The sequence below is a fragment of the Etheostoma spectabile genome, chromosome 7 (genome assembly GCF_008692095.1).
Source record: "Etheostoma spectabile isolate EspeVRDwgs_2016 chromosome 7, UIUC_Espe_1.0, whole genome shotgun sequence".
Lineage (NCBI taxonomy): Eukaryota > Metazoa > Chordata > Actinopteri > Perciformes > Percidae > Etheostoma > Etheostoma spectabile.
Genome location: NC_045739.1, coordinates 27,019,907 through 27,034,821, shown reverse-complemented (window position 1 = coordinate 27,034,821; position 14,915 = coordinate 27,019,907). Strand labels below are relative to the sequence as shown.

Sequence of the window (14,915 nt, the reverse complement as noted above, 5' to 3'; positions counted from 1 at the left end):
GTTTCATCCATTTTAAGAGCTTCAATCACAAGCTGCAAAATGTCAATTATTGGAGTTGACAAGGCTACAACATCAAAGTAGCTGTTTTACTGTAAACTGGCAACACTATAAGCACATGATAAACTGGCAGAATTGTAATGTAACAAACTATGTACAAATACTTTGTTACTGTCCTTAAGTAGATTTTTTACTAGTGCTTCGGTATTTATATTTCTGGAAACTTTTACTTTTACTCCAATACATTTCCCCTAAGCATCTTTGTTACTCGTTACTACAAAATAAAATCTGAAGAAATTTCTTAGACCGCAAAAAAGCGGGTGTGGCCAATCCGTGCTCACACGAAAAATTCTTTTCTCTTTGTTGATGTGAGACTTTGAATTTGATGTTTAAGAAGATGTGGAAATCCTGAATATTAAGCCTGAAGTTCATAATCATACGTTTTTAAGGTAAAGCACTTTAAGGTAGGCTTCTTTTACTCAAGTATTAAGAATTGCGTTCAAGTACCCTTTACAAGACTGTACACTGGCCACTTCATTAGGTACACTTGTACAACCTAATGGGATCCATCACAACAGCTCTGCCTTAGATTCTACCTTGAAAAAAATGTTCAGTTTTGATTGTCACTGTCAGAGAGGTTGAGAGGTAGTCATTTAACCACATGTTTATTATTGAGGTTGTAGTTTGCAGTGGTGTTCAACCGGACTGCATTATATTGAGGGGTGTTTCATATATTTTGTCCACGCTATTTGGATACATGAGAGGGACAGATTATTAGAAACATCTTCCAATATAATGCAAACAATACAACCTCAAACATTAACATGAGGTAGAATTATTACGTCTCTAACAGTGACAACAAAAAACTGGAAAATGAAAAGCTTTGTAAAAGTAGAATTTATGGCAGAGCTGTTGCATTGGTTAGCATTACATTGTACAGGTGTACCTAATCAAGTAGCCGGTGAGTGCATGCTTTGCCTTTTGTGTGACAGTAAATGGGACTTCAGTAAACTGTCTGATTATTTTACAGTCCGAGTAGGTCAAGGAAGAGGTGATAAAATGGGCTGTGCTCTGTAAGCTTTAATTATATATTGGTCCAGGACAAGGAGGTGACCATGGCGACGGAAATAAGAACTATAAGAAACCTGAGAGTGCAGGTGCAATGCCCTCCCGTTGAGATTAGACGACTAGCACGCAACCTCACTCACACTGCTCTTCCCATTGTCTCACTATGGACCTGCCATTTCTATTTCTTTGTATACTGTTTGAAGTCCTGGCTGTAAAATGTAAGTACGCTTCTTTATCTTGAATTTACAGTTCATTTATGTATGAAAGGTTTTTAAGTGAAGTTAAGCTTCTGAGTGATGCTGACAGGGAAGTTGGGATGTACTGTCTAATGTTGTGTAAAATTAAACACTGACAGTTTGGGGTTCATAAATTGAGTGTGCATTTATATGGGCTGAACATGTATCTGATATGTTATTAACATCCCTTCTATCAATGTTTTAAAAGTTGTCTTTTAGCATCAAGACAGCAACTGTGGCACTTGTAGTCCTGATGCTCCCTTGAGACAGACTTTTTACAAGAAAGTGTAACTCAGAGCCATTTTCATCTGGGCATGACTGAGCTTCTCACTGCTTTAAATAAATCATAAATTATAGCAGAGTAATAGGAGAAGGGCAGGAAAAAAAGGTGAGAACGTTTTCAGAATTAAAATGTCCAGTCCTAAATACTGTTAATACGCCTGGTTGCGGAATTTGCTGATCTTGTGAATTTTTTAAGGTTTCATTTAAAACTAATTAGCGAACTTGTGCATTGTTACTTGGTGCATCAAAAATATATTTTTTGAGAAAAAGAGCTATTTGACCACCACTTTTATTCACCTAAAGAATTTGACCCCTCAGAAAGATCAGATGAAGGCAAATAACTAATGGCCAACACCCCCTTTGTGCCTGGAAAATTATATTGCAAAGATAAAATGTGAAAGGAGACTATTGAAAGGGTCTAGCATCTGGGACTGAACAATACCGTTCTATAACGGACAATGCTGGAGACTGATACACTTACACTTACAAATCTTAGCTTGTGAGAATATGAAAATGCATGTGTATGAATGCCAGCTAACTACATTAGCAGTAGACAGTGAATAGCATATATTTAACTTGCTACAATGCACAGTCCAGCAGTGTGGGCAGTAACTATCAGTTTGAGCCCACATTACACACAATAGGAGACACATTGTTCAAGCTGCAGTTTCAAGGTCCTTACATAATACCTTTCTAATGTACTGTATGTGTGTCTGTGTGTGTGTGTTTTTCCCACACAAACACAATCCATGCCATGTGCAGTATGTTGTATAGAGTTACCATTTTGCTCTTGACTAACACGACTGCTGCTAAGTATAGCCTGGGGTCAATATTGAGGACAACAATGGCTCTCAGTCGCTGTGACGGACAATTGAGTTTTAGGCGGAACGTTTTAAACGTTTACAGTGTATTAACTCTCAGGGCAGGGATTCTAGAAACACTGAGGTCAAGACCCCCAAGTGCCCCAAAGTCCCCCCAAGACGTTAAAGTTTGGATCCTTCTGGGCACCCAGATAGCTCAGTTGGTAGAGCGGGTGCCCATGTATAGAGGTTTACTCCTCGACGCAGCCGGCCCGGGTTCGAATCCAGCCTGCGGCCCTTTGCTGCATGTCTCTCCCCCTCTCTCTCCCCTTTCGTATCTTCATCTGTCCTGTCAGATTAAAGGCTTAAAAATGCCCAAAAAATAATCTAAAAAAAAAAAGTTTGGATCCTTCATATTTTATTTATTCTGTTAACAATTTGGAAAATTTTATTTCCCAATGTTAAAGTCTGTTGTGTGAAAGCCTGCCAGGAATAGAGTTCTTATGAGGTAATGCTTTTCCTTGGTCTAAAAGTAATCAAATATTGGGCGCCCAGATAGCTCAGTTGGTAGAGCGGGTGCCCACATATAGAGGTTCACTCCTCAGTGGGCCCAGACTCCGACTTGACTCTGACTTCCGGCTCTTTGCTGCAGGTCATCCCCCCTCTCTCTCCCCTTTCATTTCTTCAGCTGTCCTGTCAATAAAGGCCTACAAATGTCCAAAAAGTAATACAATATAACTATATTATTATTATTACTCTCTACTGCCTCCAGATCTCAGCAGCCAGGCTTCTCAACGGTTTTAACAGACACCGTCACATCACAACAGTCCTAGTAGCTTCACTTCACTGGCTCCCTGTCCACTTTAGAATTGATTTAAAATTTGACTGGCCACTGTTAAAGCCTTGGCAGAGATGTTTTAGAACAGAGATGGCCCAGCTCAGACTAAGTTCCTGTACATGTCACATGGTCTTTACCTCTCCCTCGCCTCTTTAGGAGACTAGCAGCAGGTCTTTAGTATATTGGTTCCAAAGGGAAAAGTGAACATGAACAAAGATTATGACCGATTCCTTTGCCCAAAAGACACCAAAGCAAATATTGGAGTAATTTTTCTTTCTCCAGACGGACACATCCAGAGAAAATGTAATCTGTTTAAGACCTGTTTCTGTCTAAGGACCAAACTCTCACGAGATCTGGCAACACAGATAAGCTAATGTAAATTAACGTTCGTGAACACCCGAACAAAACAAATTTTCGTACTGCTAAATATGTCTTTGCTGTGTTACTATCTAATGTCAGCAAACAAAATATTAATAAATTATGCAAATATAACCATCCCTACCACACTCATTAAACTTTCAAATGAGGCCACATGAAAATTTCAGCCCTTGTGGATGTGACAATTATACATATTATTGATTTTTCCACATCGGCAGTGGTAAATATTGGATTCTTTATTCTTTGAGAGTGCATCATTTTTTATAAAGTCACAATACATTTTGTACAATGTACAATTTTAATCTATATACCTGCAATATTTCCCTCTGAATTGAAGTGATGTAAAAGTATAAAGTAGCAGAAAACAAAATACTTAATTAAAGTAAAAGTACCTCAAACTTGTACCTAAACACACACACACAAGTAAGTAAATGTACTTACGTTACTTTACACAACTGCACTACTGTGTTTATATCAGATGGATACTGTAATGGTGGTCAGACTCATCCTCACTGTGAACCATTGAACCTCGGCAATGAGATCATTGATCCATATGAAAGCAGTGTGTCTGTGCACTGAAGTCAGCTGTTGTTTCCTTTATGACTTGTACTCTTCTTGCTCATGCTGCAGCTGCATTAATAACATTACACCTGTGTTAGCTCCTTAGGGCTGTTTCTCTCTCCAAATCCAATCTAAACTACTCTTTATTTACCTCTGTGTGTGTCGCAGGTCAAGAGCCGGCACAGGCACGTATTGTCGGAGGATATGCACCAGTTCCACATTCAATCAAATACATCGTGTCCATACAGACAACCCAGCGTCAGCACTTATGTGGGGGCTCCTTGATAAATAAGTACTGGGTAATCACAGCAGCACACTGTAACATTGGGTGAGCTATTTCTTTTCTTCTTTTCATTTACTTATATATAAGCTCAGGATAATAAAGTTCTAAAACAAACCCTGGTCACAGTTGCTGTATTCCTTTGTGTCCTGATTTAGCTTTTTGTAAAGAAGTTGAACACAACAATAAGAGGCATGACCTCAACTTTTGTTAATTTGTGCATGCAGGATTGGGTTAAAAGATCCAGTCATCTGGAGCCATATCAGGTAGTAAGTTATGTCAGTTCTCAAGAGAAAGCACATGAAAGTGATACAAGAACGGCAGTAACAATGGAGCTCTGTGGTTTGGGAATCTGAATCAAGCATATGATGGCCTCAAGTGACAACACACTTTCATATAAATTAAAAACACTTTGGCTCGTAAGGAAGCAATCATTTTACACAATGTTTGGTGTTTAATTCAGACTCTATGGTCATATTAACAGTCCTACATCTGCAAACTGTATTGTCAGTACCCAAATGTGAGTATTGCCCACTTCCCTATCAGTCAGCAAACAGATTTAGTCCTCAACAACTCTTACTGTAGAACTAAGCCACTGTTATTGACTGTGATTAATATAGAAATACAAATATATACACATATTTACAGTATATATGCATTTATATATATATACAGTAATATATATATATATATATATATATATATATATATATATATAGCTCTTTCTTTTATAAATTACTTTTATATTAATAGTTTGCAACAGCAAATATGTTTCTATTTAAACGTAATATTGCCAAGATTACCTTTTTATCAACATAATGAGGAAATGTTAATTATCTCATCTGCTCTGCTTGTAACTCAGTGCTTGGACCATGCTTTGCCATTTTTGCATATACATGGGTTTGATTTGTTCTGGACAAAGTTGCACAGACAGACCAAGTCCTGACTTCATGTCCAGACTAGACTCTGGTCTACTAGCTTCTGTAGCTCAGTGCAATCTCTCATTCCCCATTTCTTCCTCTGTGTGTTACGTTTAGGGAAATAGCGGGCCCAGAAATACAGAGACAGCAGGGCAGTGGTGAGCTTGAGGATTTAATAAAATAATGAGCGATACAACAAAAAGAGTCTTGAAAACAGTAGGCAAAATAGTTCCAAAAGAAGAACCCAAAAGACCAGGAATCACAAAAAAACTTGAACACAGACAAAAGGGGTAGACATACACACAATTATCTGACAACAGACAAAGACAACACAGAGACAAATACTAATAAAGGTAATCAGGGTGAAACAAGTGACAGGTGACACAAGGGCTCAGGAACAGGTGGGCAGGGGCAGACTGGGACAAAATTTTAGCCCTGGCACTGTAGCCACACCTGCCCACATTACCACACCCATGAAGCCCCACCCACAGACAAGTGCATTCACTAATTACATTTAATTAGTGTAGTAATTAGTGAATCCTCATTGTCTGAGCCCTGAACTCACTAATGAACTAACATTTTCTGATAGGGTCTGGCAAAACAATCTGACAGAGTAGCAGTCAGCCACTCTTCCCGGGGTTTACACTAGACACACAATACCCATTATATCACAGACATTCCATTACAAGAATATATGTTAAATCATATGCGCCCACATACTGTACATATATAGTATATGTATGTGTACAACCGCAAACATACACACATGTACATTTCCCTTAAACAAGAGATCAAACTAACAGTCTAAACAATCTAAAATGGTGTCTATTAAGAGTCGCTCAAAACATAAATATTGAATAACCAACAATATTAGATAATTTTTCAAAAAACTGACATCCTTGTCTAAACATGTGAAGCAAGCAACACAACATATTGTTGAGAAAGGCTCTGTATTTTTAGCTAATGGCATAGTTACAAATGTCAATGTGATTTGTGAGAGCTAACAGGTTGCTGGCTGTAGTGTCGGACAGACAAATCCCAAAATATTGAACCATTCCATTAATATCAACAAGAACCATTTCAGCTAACATACTATCTTTGCATTACAACATGGTGACTTTAATTTGCTTTTTATCTCTGCAGGGTAGAGAAAATGATGATCATAGCAGGAGACTACTCTCTGACCATCTATGAGGGAACAGAGCAAGAAATCCTGCCTGAACTTTTGGTTCCCCATCTGGAGTACAACTACGCCACCAACAACAATGACATTATGCTTATTAAGGTACACTATGCAAACTATTGGTCTATTTTTCATCAGTTTTACTCCGTCAGCCTACTCTCAGGCTACATCTACACTATGTTTTCATTTTTAAGAGGATTTTTGACACAAAAACAGTCTCTGTCAGGGGAGCATTTGGGCAATCTTTCTGGGACTGGGACAATTGGGCCATTCTGGAGGGAGGAGGGGATCAGTGGAACTATGTCCATCTTGTCTGTGAACATTCCACTTGAAAGAAGATGATTTTGCTGCACCTGTACCCAACAGGTTTGAATATAAATGTATTGATTTTGCTATACAGGCTTGAATATGAATGTATTGATTTTTCTATACCTCTCCGGGAACCATCACCTTATCGTGGTGGAGAGGTGTGTGTGTCCCTATGAACCTGAGGGCTGTGTTGTCTGGAGCTTTTTGCTCCTGGTAGGGTCTCCCATGGCAAAGAGGTCTCAGGGGAGGGGCCAGACAATGTCACCTCTCTGTGGGGGAAGGAGCCGGAACTTGTGCGAGAGGTGGAGCGCTACCGGTTAGATCTGGTGGGGCTTACTTCTACGCACAATCTCGGTTCTGGAACCGTACTCCTGGATAGGGGTTGGACTCTGTCCTACTCCGGAGTTGCCCATGGTGTGAGGCGCCGGGCGGGTGTGGGGATACTCAAAAGTCCCCGGCTGAGTGCCGCTGCGTTGGAATTTACCCCGGTGGACGAGAGGGTCGCCTCCCTACGCCTGCGGGTGATGGGGAGGAAAACTCTGACTGTTGTTTGTGCATATGCACCAAACAAGAGTTCGGAGTATTCGGCCTTCTTGGACACCTTGAATGGAGTCCTGTATAGGGCTCCAGTAGGGGACTCCATAGTTCTGCTGGGGGACTTCAATGCACACGTGGGCAATGATGGAGATACTTGGAGAGGCGTGATTGGGAGGAACGGCCTCCCTGATCTAAACCAGAGTGGTTGTCTGTTGTTTGACTTCTGTGCTAGTCATGGATTGTCCATCACAAACACCATGTTCGAACATAGGGATGCTCATAAGTGTACTTGGTACCAGAGCACCCTAGGCCAAAGGTCAATGATTGATTTTATAATTGTTTCATCTGATCTGAGGCCGTATGTTTTTGACACTCGGGTGAAGAGAGGGGCAGAGCTGTCAACTGATCACCATCTGGTGGTGAGTTGGGTCAGGGGGTGGGGGAAGACTCTGGACAGACCTGGTAAGCCCAAACGGGTAGTGCGGGTAAACTGGGAACGTCTGGAGGAGGCCCCTGTCCGATGGACTTTCAACTCACACCTCAGGAGGAGCTTTTCGGACATCCCTGTGGAGGCTGGGGGCATTGAACCTGAGTGGACAATGTTCAAAGTTTCCATTGCTAAAGCTGCGGCGGCGAGCTGTGGTCTTAGGGTTTTAGGTGCCTCAAGGGGCGGTAACCCACGAACACCCTGGTGGACACCGGTGGTCAGGGAAGCCGTCCGACTGAAGAAGGAGTCTTTCCGGGATATGTTGTCTCGGAGGACTCCGGAGGCAGTTGCAGGGTACCGATGGGCCCGAAGGGCTGCAGCCTCTGCCGTGACAGAGGCAAAGCAGCGGGTGTGGGAGAAAGTCGGAGAAGATATGGAGAAGGACTTTCGGTCGGCACCAAGGTGCTTCTGGAAAACCGTGCGCCACCTCAGGAGGGGGAAGCGAGGAATCATCCAAGCTGTATACAGTAAGGATGGGACGTTGTTGACCTCAACTGAGGAGGTAATAGGGCGGTGGAAGGAGCACTTTGAGGAACTCCTAAATCCAGCTGACACGCCCTCTGTGGTAGAGGTGGAGCTGGAGGATGATGGGGGATTGTCGTCAATTTCCCTGGTGGAAGTCGCTAAGGTAGTCAAACAACTCCACAGCGGCAAAGCCCCAGGAATTGATGAGATCCGTCCAGAAATGCTGAAGGCTCTGGGTGTGGAGGGGCTGTCTTGGTTGACACGCCTCTTCAACATTGCGTGGAAGTCTGGGACGGTGCCTAAGGAGTGGCAGACCAGGGTGGTGGTTCCCCTCTTCAAAAAGGGGGACCAGAGGGTGTGTGCCAATTACAGGGGTATCACACTTCTCAGCCTCCCTGGTAAAGTCTACTCCAAGGTGCTGGAAAGGAGGGTTCGGCCGATTGTCGAATCTCGGATTGAAGAGGAACAATGCGGATTCCGTCCTGGTCGTGGAACAACGGATCAGATCTTTACTCTCGCAAGGATCTTGGAGGGGGCCTGGGAGTATGCCCAACCAGCCTACATGTGTTTTGTGGATCTGGAGAAGGCGTATGACCGGGTCCCCCGGGAGAAATTGTGGGAGGTGCTGCGGGAGTATGGGGTGAGGGGGTCCCTTCTCAGGGCCATCCAATCTCTGTATGACCAAAGCGAGAGCTGTGTCCGGGTTCTCGGCAGTAAGTCGGACTCGTTCCAGGTGAGGGTTGGCCTCCGCCAGGGCTGCGCTTTGTCACCAATCCTGTTTGTAATATATATGGACAGGATATCGAGGCGTAGTCGGGGCGGGGAGGGGTTGCAGTTCGGTGGGCTCGGGATCTCATCGCTGCTTTTTGCAGATGATGTGGTCCTGATGGCATCATCGGTCTGTGACCTTCAGCACTCACTGGATCGGTTCGCAGCCGAGTGTGAAGCGGCTGGGATGAGTATCAGCACCTCTAAATCTGAGGTCATGGTTCTCAGCAGGAAACCGATGGAGTGCTTTCTCCGGGTAGGGAGTGAGTCCTTACCCCAAGTGAAGGAGTTTAAGTACCTTGGGGTCTTGTTCGCGAGTGAGGGGACCATGGAGCGTGAGATTGGTCGGAGAATCGGAGCAGCCGGTGTGGTATTACATTCCGTTTATCGCACCGTTGTGACAAAAAGAGAGCTGAGCCAGAAAGCAAAGCTCTCGATCTACCGGGCAATTTTTGTTCCTACCCTCACCTATGGTCATGAAGGCTGGGTCATGACCAAAAGAACGAGATCCAGGGTACAAGCGGCCAAAATGGGTTTCCTCAGGAGGGTGGCTGGCGTCTCCCTAAGAGATAAGGTGAGAAGCTCAGTCATCCGAGAGGAGCTCGGAGTAGAGCCGCTGCTCCTTCGCGTCGAAAGGAGCCAGTTGAGGTGGTTCGGGCATCTGGTAAGGATGCCTCCTGGGGGCCTCCCTAGGGAGGTGTTCCAGGCACGTCCAGCTGGGAGGAGGCCTCGGGGAAGACCCAGGACTAGGTGGAGAGATTATATCTCCAACCTGGCCTGGGAACGCCTCGGGATCCCCCAGTCGGAGCTGGTTGATGTGGCTCGGGAAAGGGAAGTTTGGGGTCCCCTACTGGAGCTGCTGCCCCCGTGACCCGATACCGGATAAGCGGATGAAGATGGATGGATGGATGGATTTTTCTATACTAAAGGCAAAAATGACTATAACTCTCATCTGGAAGAAAATGGGGGCACCTACAATTGGTGCTTGGATCCCAAATATGGTGCAATGTATGTCCATGGATAGACTGACTTCTATAGAGATGCATTCTCTCAATACCGGTTTGTTAAAGAAGACGATATAGGGGAGCTGCTACTGTCACATGCTTCTTGTTTTTTGATTGTTGTAATACCCCAGAGGTTAAGAGAGAGGTTTTGTTGTGGGTTGGGATGGGGGGCGAGTTAAATAATTGCCGTCTATATGAACACATCTGACAATGCATATCACATGATTATTTGCATGGTTTCCAAAGGTCTCCATTTATGCCCTTACGTCCATCTAGACTACAAAGAATCCCCAGAGCTTTCAAACCAAATTGGGGACAGCAGTGTTTCCAAATTTCCCCATTTTAGGGGCTCTAAACGCCTCACGCCTCACCCGTGTAACCAGGCTGTTCTCATGAACCGTTCGTACATGTAGCTAAGAAAAGTAATTTGTATGTATTCCACAGAGTTTTTTCGATGGGTGGGTCCAAACTATGATCTTTTTCCTAAATTTAACAAATCTTTTTGGTGCATAAACTTAAATGTCGTCTCAGCATCACTCTTTGTTAGTTCTCTGTAATGTCTGCCATTACAACCAACAAAGTTCTGTAGCCGGTGTCACGTGACCAGTCGGCAGTCACCTAAATTTGTAGGATATCGTAGGAATCGGTGTGCATAAATAATTTTTGATATTGTGCAAACCCTTTTATGAGAATGCGTTGCATAAACGTAAACTAAAATGTGGTAGTGTAAATGTAACCTCAGTCTGTTTGCTGATCAGACTGTGTCCCCCCCCCCCCTATTACTCCAGCTAAGGGCCCCGGTGTATCTGAACGCCTACGTCTCAATCGCTCTACTGCCCCGATCTGGCGCCTCCATCGCGGAGGGCAGATTGTGTCGAGTGTCAGGCTGGGGACACACCAGCCCCAGTGGAGGCCAGATCCCCTCCACCCTTCGCACCGTCACGCTGCCCATCGTCTCCACAGAAAAATGCAACAGCAGTGAGTCCTTTAACGGCGACATCACAGAAAACATGCTCTGCGCTGGTTTCAGTACTGGTGGAAAGGATGCCTGTCGGGTAAGAGGACCTCAGCTGTTTTAATCAGTGTGTGGAATTGTTGCCTTTTGGAGATTGCCGTTTACTTCACCGCATTTACCCTCAAATATATAGTCAAGAAGTTATTTTCTTAACCAGCTGCAATGTAAGATGTTGCTTTACATTAAAGGTCCGATGACATGGTGCTTTTATATAGACCTTAGTGGTCCCCTAATGCTGCATCTGAAGTCTTTTTACATAGGCCTTAGTGGTCCCCTAATACTGTATCTGAAATCTCTTTTATATAGGCCTTAGTGGTCCCCTAATACTGTATCTGAAGTCTCTTTTATATAGACCTTAGTGGTCCCCTAATACTGCATCTGAATTCTCTTTTATATAGACCTTAGTGGTCCCCTAATACTGTATCTGAAATCTCTTTTATATAGGCCTTAGTGGTCTCCTAATACTGTATCTGAAGTCTCTTTCCCAAAATTCAGCCTTGGTGCAGAATTACAGCCACTAGAGCCAGTCCCACAATGAGCTTTCCTTACTATGTGCCATTCATTTTTACGTCACTTTGACAGCAAATAACTTTACATAGGAAACGTTTAAAGACTATTTGTCCATTGTTTATTTCTAAATAAACATGACAACGACCTTGTATTGTTATGGCTCCGTAGCAGACGTTTTTGTAAAAATAGGCTAACGATTGTGTCATAACCACGGAACTTACTGACGCACAGTAGAGGAATTACCGTGTAATACAAGGTAAGCTCACGGACAGTTTGGACTTACATTAGCTGTTTAGGTTTAATTACTAATGTTAACTAGCATTTTAGATAGCAATAATTATCCTGTGCCTATGTTATCTTCTCACATACAGTATACCTACGCTTTCCATCTTTGCTGATTGATAATGATTGGGATTTCTGTTGGCACTGCTACCAGGTGACTTACAACTTTCAGACACGTTGCCCGCGTCACATCTACGTTGTCAAACTCAGTTGGAGGCTGCGCAGTAACGCCTAGCCATCACCGGGAAAGAGCTTCTAATATCCTTCACTGGTCTCAGTCCAGAACAATGGGATCTGTTGGTCCACTTCTTTAACTGTCTATGATTTACAACACTGCAAAGAAAGTCTGTTCCAAAGTAGCGGTCTGCTGTTAGCCTCCACCGGAAAGCTAACGTTAGTTTAGCCAACAGCTGTTTTGGCTAACCACTAGCTGACAGCTTGATTCAGTCTAAAATAACGTTACTCAAACTAAACAGTGTGAAAAGCAGGCTAAATCCAGCAAAATTAAGACTTTACAGTAACAATAAAGACAAGTATTGAGTGATTGTATTTCAATTGAGCACAAGTAAAGTAGAACTGACGTAACAGCTGTCATATATTTTAACGATTATTTTCAGGTTTGAGGGTCTTTTACTTTCTGTCTCAGCTAACGGTTAGCTGAATCAGCTGTTAACTAAACTAACTTTAGCTTTCCGGTGGAAGATAACGGCAGACCGCTAAAGTGGAACATATCGTCGCAGCACAGATCGTTTATCGACAGAGATGCTACTTTCAAATCTTGCTAGGTTCTCAACATTACCAACCCTGCCTTCAAGTTTCTTGTTAATTAAAACTTGACTCCACTAGGAGGCCTGGAAGAATATATTGATATTCCTGATGTTTCTTTCTTTCGTGCCGTTTCAGGGGGACTCTGGTGGCCCATTAGTATGTGAGGGCCGGGTCTATGGTTTGGTGTCCTGGGGGAGAGGATGTGCTGATGCACAGTTTCCTGGAGTCTACACCGCTGTGTCCAAGTTCCGCAGGTGGATAGACAACACCATATTTAGCTACTACAGAAAGTGTAAAAAGGAATAAATGATGTTACTTCAGATTTAAAAAAAAACACTCAGTGGAGACTTAAAGTTCTTAATTTCAATTCTTTGATTTAATATGTTCTTTTTACCATTTGTGCACATTTAATTATATGTCAATGTGTTAAAATAATAGTTTGGGAATTAAACTTACAGTATTTGTTTTCTAGCTGAGAGAACAGATGATTGTTACCACTCTCTCTCAAAATGTTTGAATGAAACCGTTATCAAGCTCGTCTATTTATCATCTGTTGTTCAACTGTTTAACGTATTCCAAAAGCAAAACAAGCAACCAACTCTAGTAAAAAAAAAAGGACATATTGACCACATTTCAACAACATCAAGAACGAGGTGCCATATCACTGCTTCAATTTCTCAGTGCTCATGGAGAACTATTTGAGATGCTATAAACAAGTGCATGCATAATTGAACTGGTACTATCCTGCACAAAATCAAAGATCACATGAGCGTTCAATGATTGTTCACAGGCGATCGACACAATAACAGCAACAGCTGTACAATATAATGCAATCCAATACAAGAGCCCTGCAAAACACCATATTTGTGAAGCTTGCCATGTTTAACTGGAACTGAAACAATTTGGAAAAAACAACTATTTTAATAATCAATTATTCTAAGCAAGTATTGGATGGTTACTGCTTCTCAAATATGAGGGTCGGCTAATTTACCTTGTCTTACATAATGTTACTATAGATGTTTTGTTGGGCTTGAGAAAAATTGTGGTGGGCATTGTTCATTATTTTCTGACGTACCAATTAATGAATTATGGAAATAATCATTGATTCACTGATAATGAAAATTATTGTTTACTGCAGGAAATTGTTGAATAAAGCTTGGGTAGGCCGTTTTCATTCAGTAACCTGTATGAGTATTAGCCATTCATTTCAATCATCTCAATCATAATTGTGATCCTGATGCAGTTATATAGGGGCAATTCTGTGAGAATTACCGTCCTGTTTTCTTTGCAAACTTGTGTGCCTGTTTAGCTCTTTGAGATGACATACTGGGATTCAAAGCTGTAGCTAGCAACATGAACATGAACTTGAATTAGCCACGGTTGTAAGAATTTGGCTGCCGTCAGCAGAAGGCTGTGCAATTAGTGACATTTTCTTTTCATCTCTGAATTACTTTGCCGGTATTGACACACATTTATTGCGTTTATTGTCAGACTCTCTTTTTAATGTAGGCGGTGTAGGCAGTTATTGCCAATGATGGAAAAACAACTTTTCCTGCAGGACCTTCCACCATTGAATCAGGCTTGCACCATCTGCATTTGTATGACAGCTAATAGAACGCTCTCTCTGAAATGACCCGCAATTGGCCTAAGTCTGCTGTCCCGGCCTAGATTTTCTAACAGGCTGAAAATAGAGCCAAGAGGAGGTACAGAAGTTTTTTTTCTCAAGCCACTTAAATAACAAGAAGCTGAAAGGTTATTATGGAATTACTTCCCAATGACAAAAAGAGAAAAAAACTATAGGCTCATTTTTTTACACCCACGTTGTTTGTGGGTTTGTTGTACTGGATTGCAAAACCAAACATCAAATGGTAGAATAAATGCTTTTGATCAACTCTATTAATATTGAATAAAGGCACAAATGATGCACAAATTGATGGATTTATTCCTTACAGTCACTTTTGCTCAATATGAGACCATTAATACCTAGAGAATTTTTCTCAATCTGAGTGTGGTGTGTGTGTGTGTGTGTGTGTGTGTGTGTGTGTGTCTGTGCAGCTGCCTTTTCTGAGCATGTCCTTTAGTTTATTTAGTAAGTCGATGATTACTGCCAATTTCATGTGGTTTACCTATAGAGTTGTGGTGTAATAAATCTGGCACTGTACATAACGCACCTTTAAGTGTGAGTGAGTTGAGCAAATGATTCGAAGTTGAGAAGAGAGATTGAAAT

The 14,915-nt window shown here is 42.3% G+C and overlaps 1 protein-coding gene across 1 annotated transcript; it reads left to right on the top strand.

Annotated features, from left to right (window-relative positions):
* The first annotated feature begins 1,119 nt into the window (after positions 1–1,119).
* Positions 1,120–14,701, top strand: LOC116691972 (trypsin-3). Its single transcript, XM_032519919.1, has 5 exons — positions 1,120–1,283; positions 4,329–4,488; positions 6,504–6,645; positions 10,902–11,168; positions 12,824–14,701. Exons 1-5 carry the CDS (start codon positions 1,229–1,231, stop codon positions 12,992–12,994), a joined length of 795 nt encoding a protein of 264 aa, XP_032375810.1. The 5' UTR covers positions 1,120–1,228; the 3' UTR covers positions 12,995–14,701.
* The last annotated feature ends 214 nt before the right edge of the window (positions 14,702–14,915 follow it).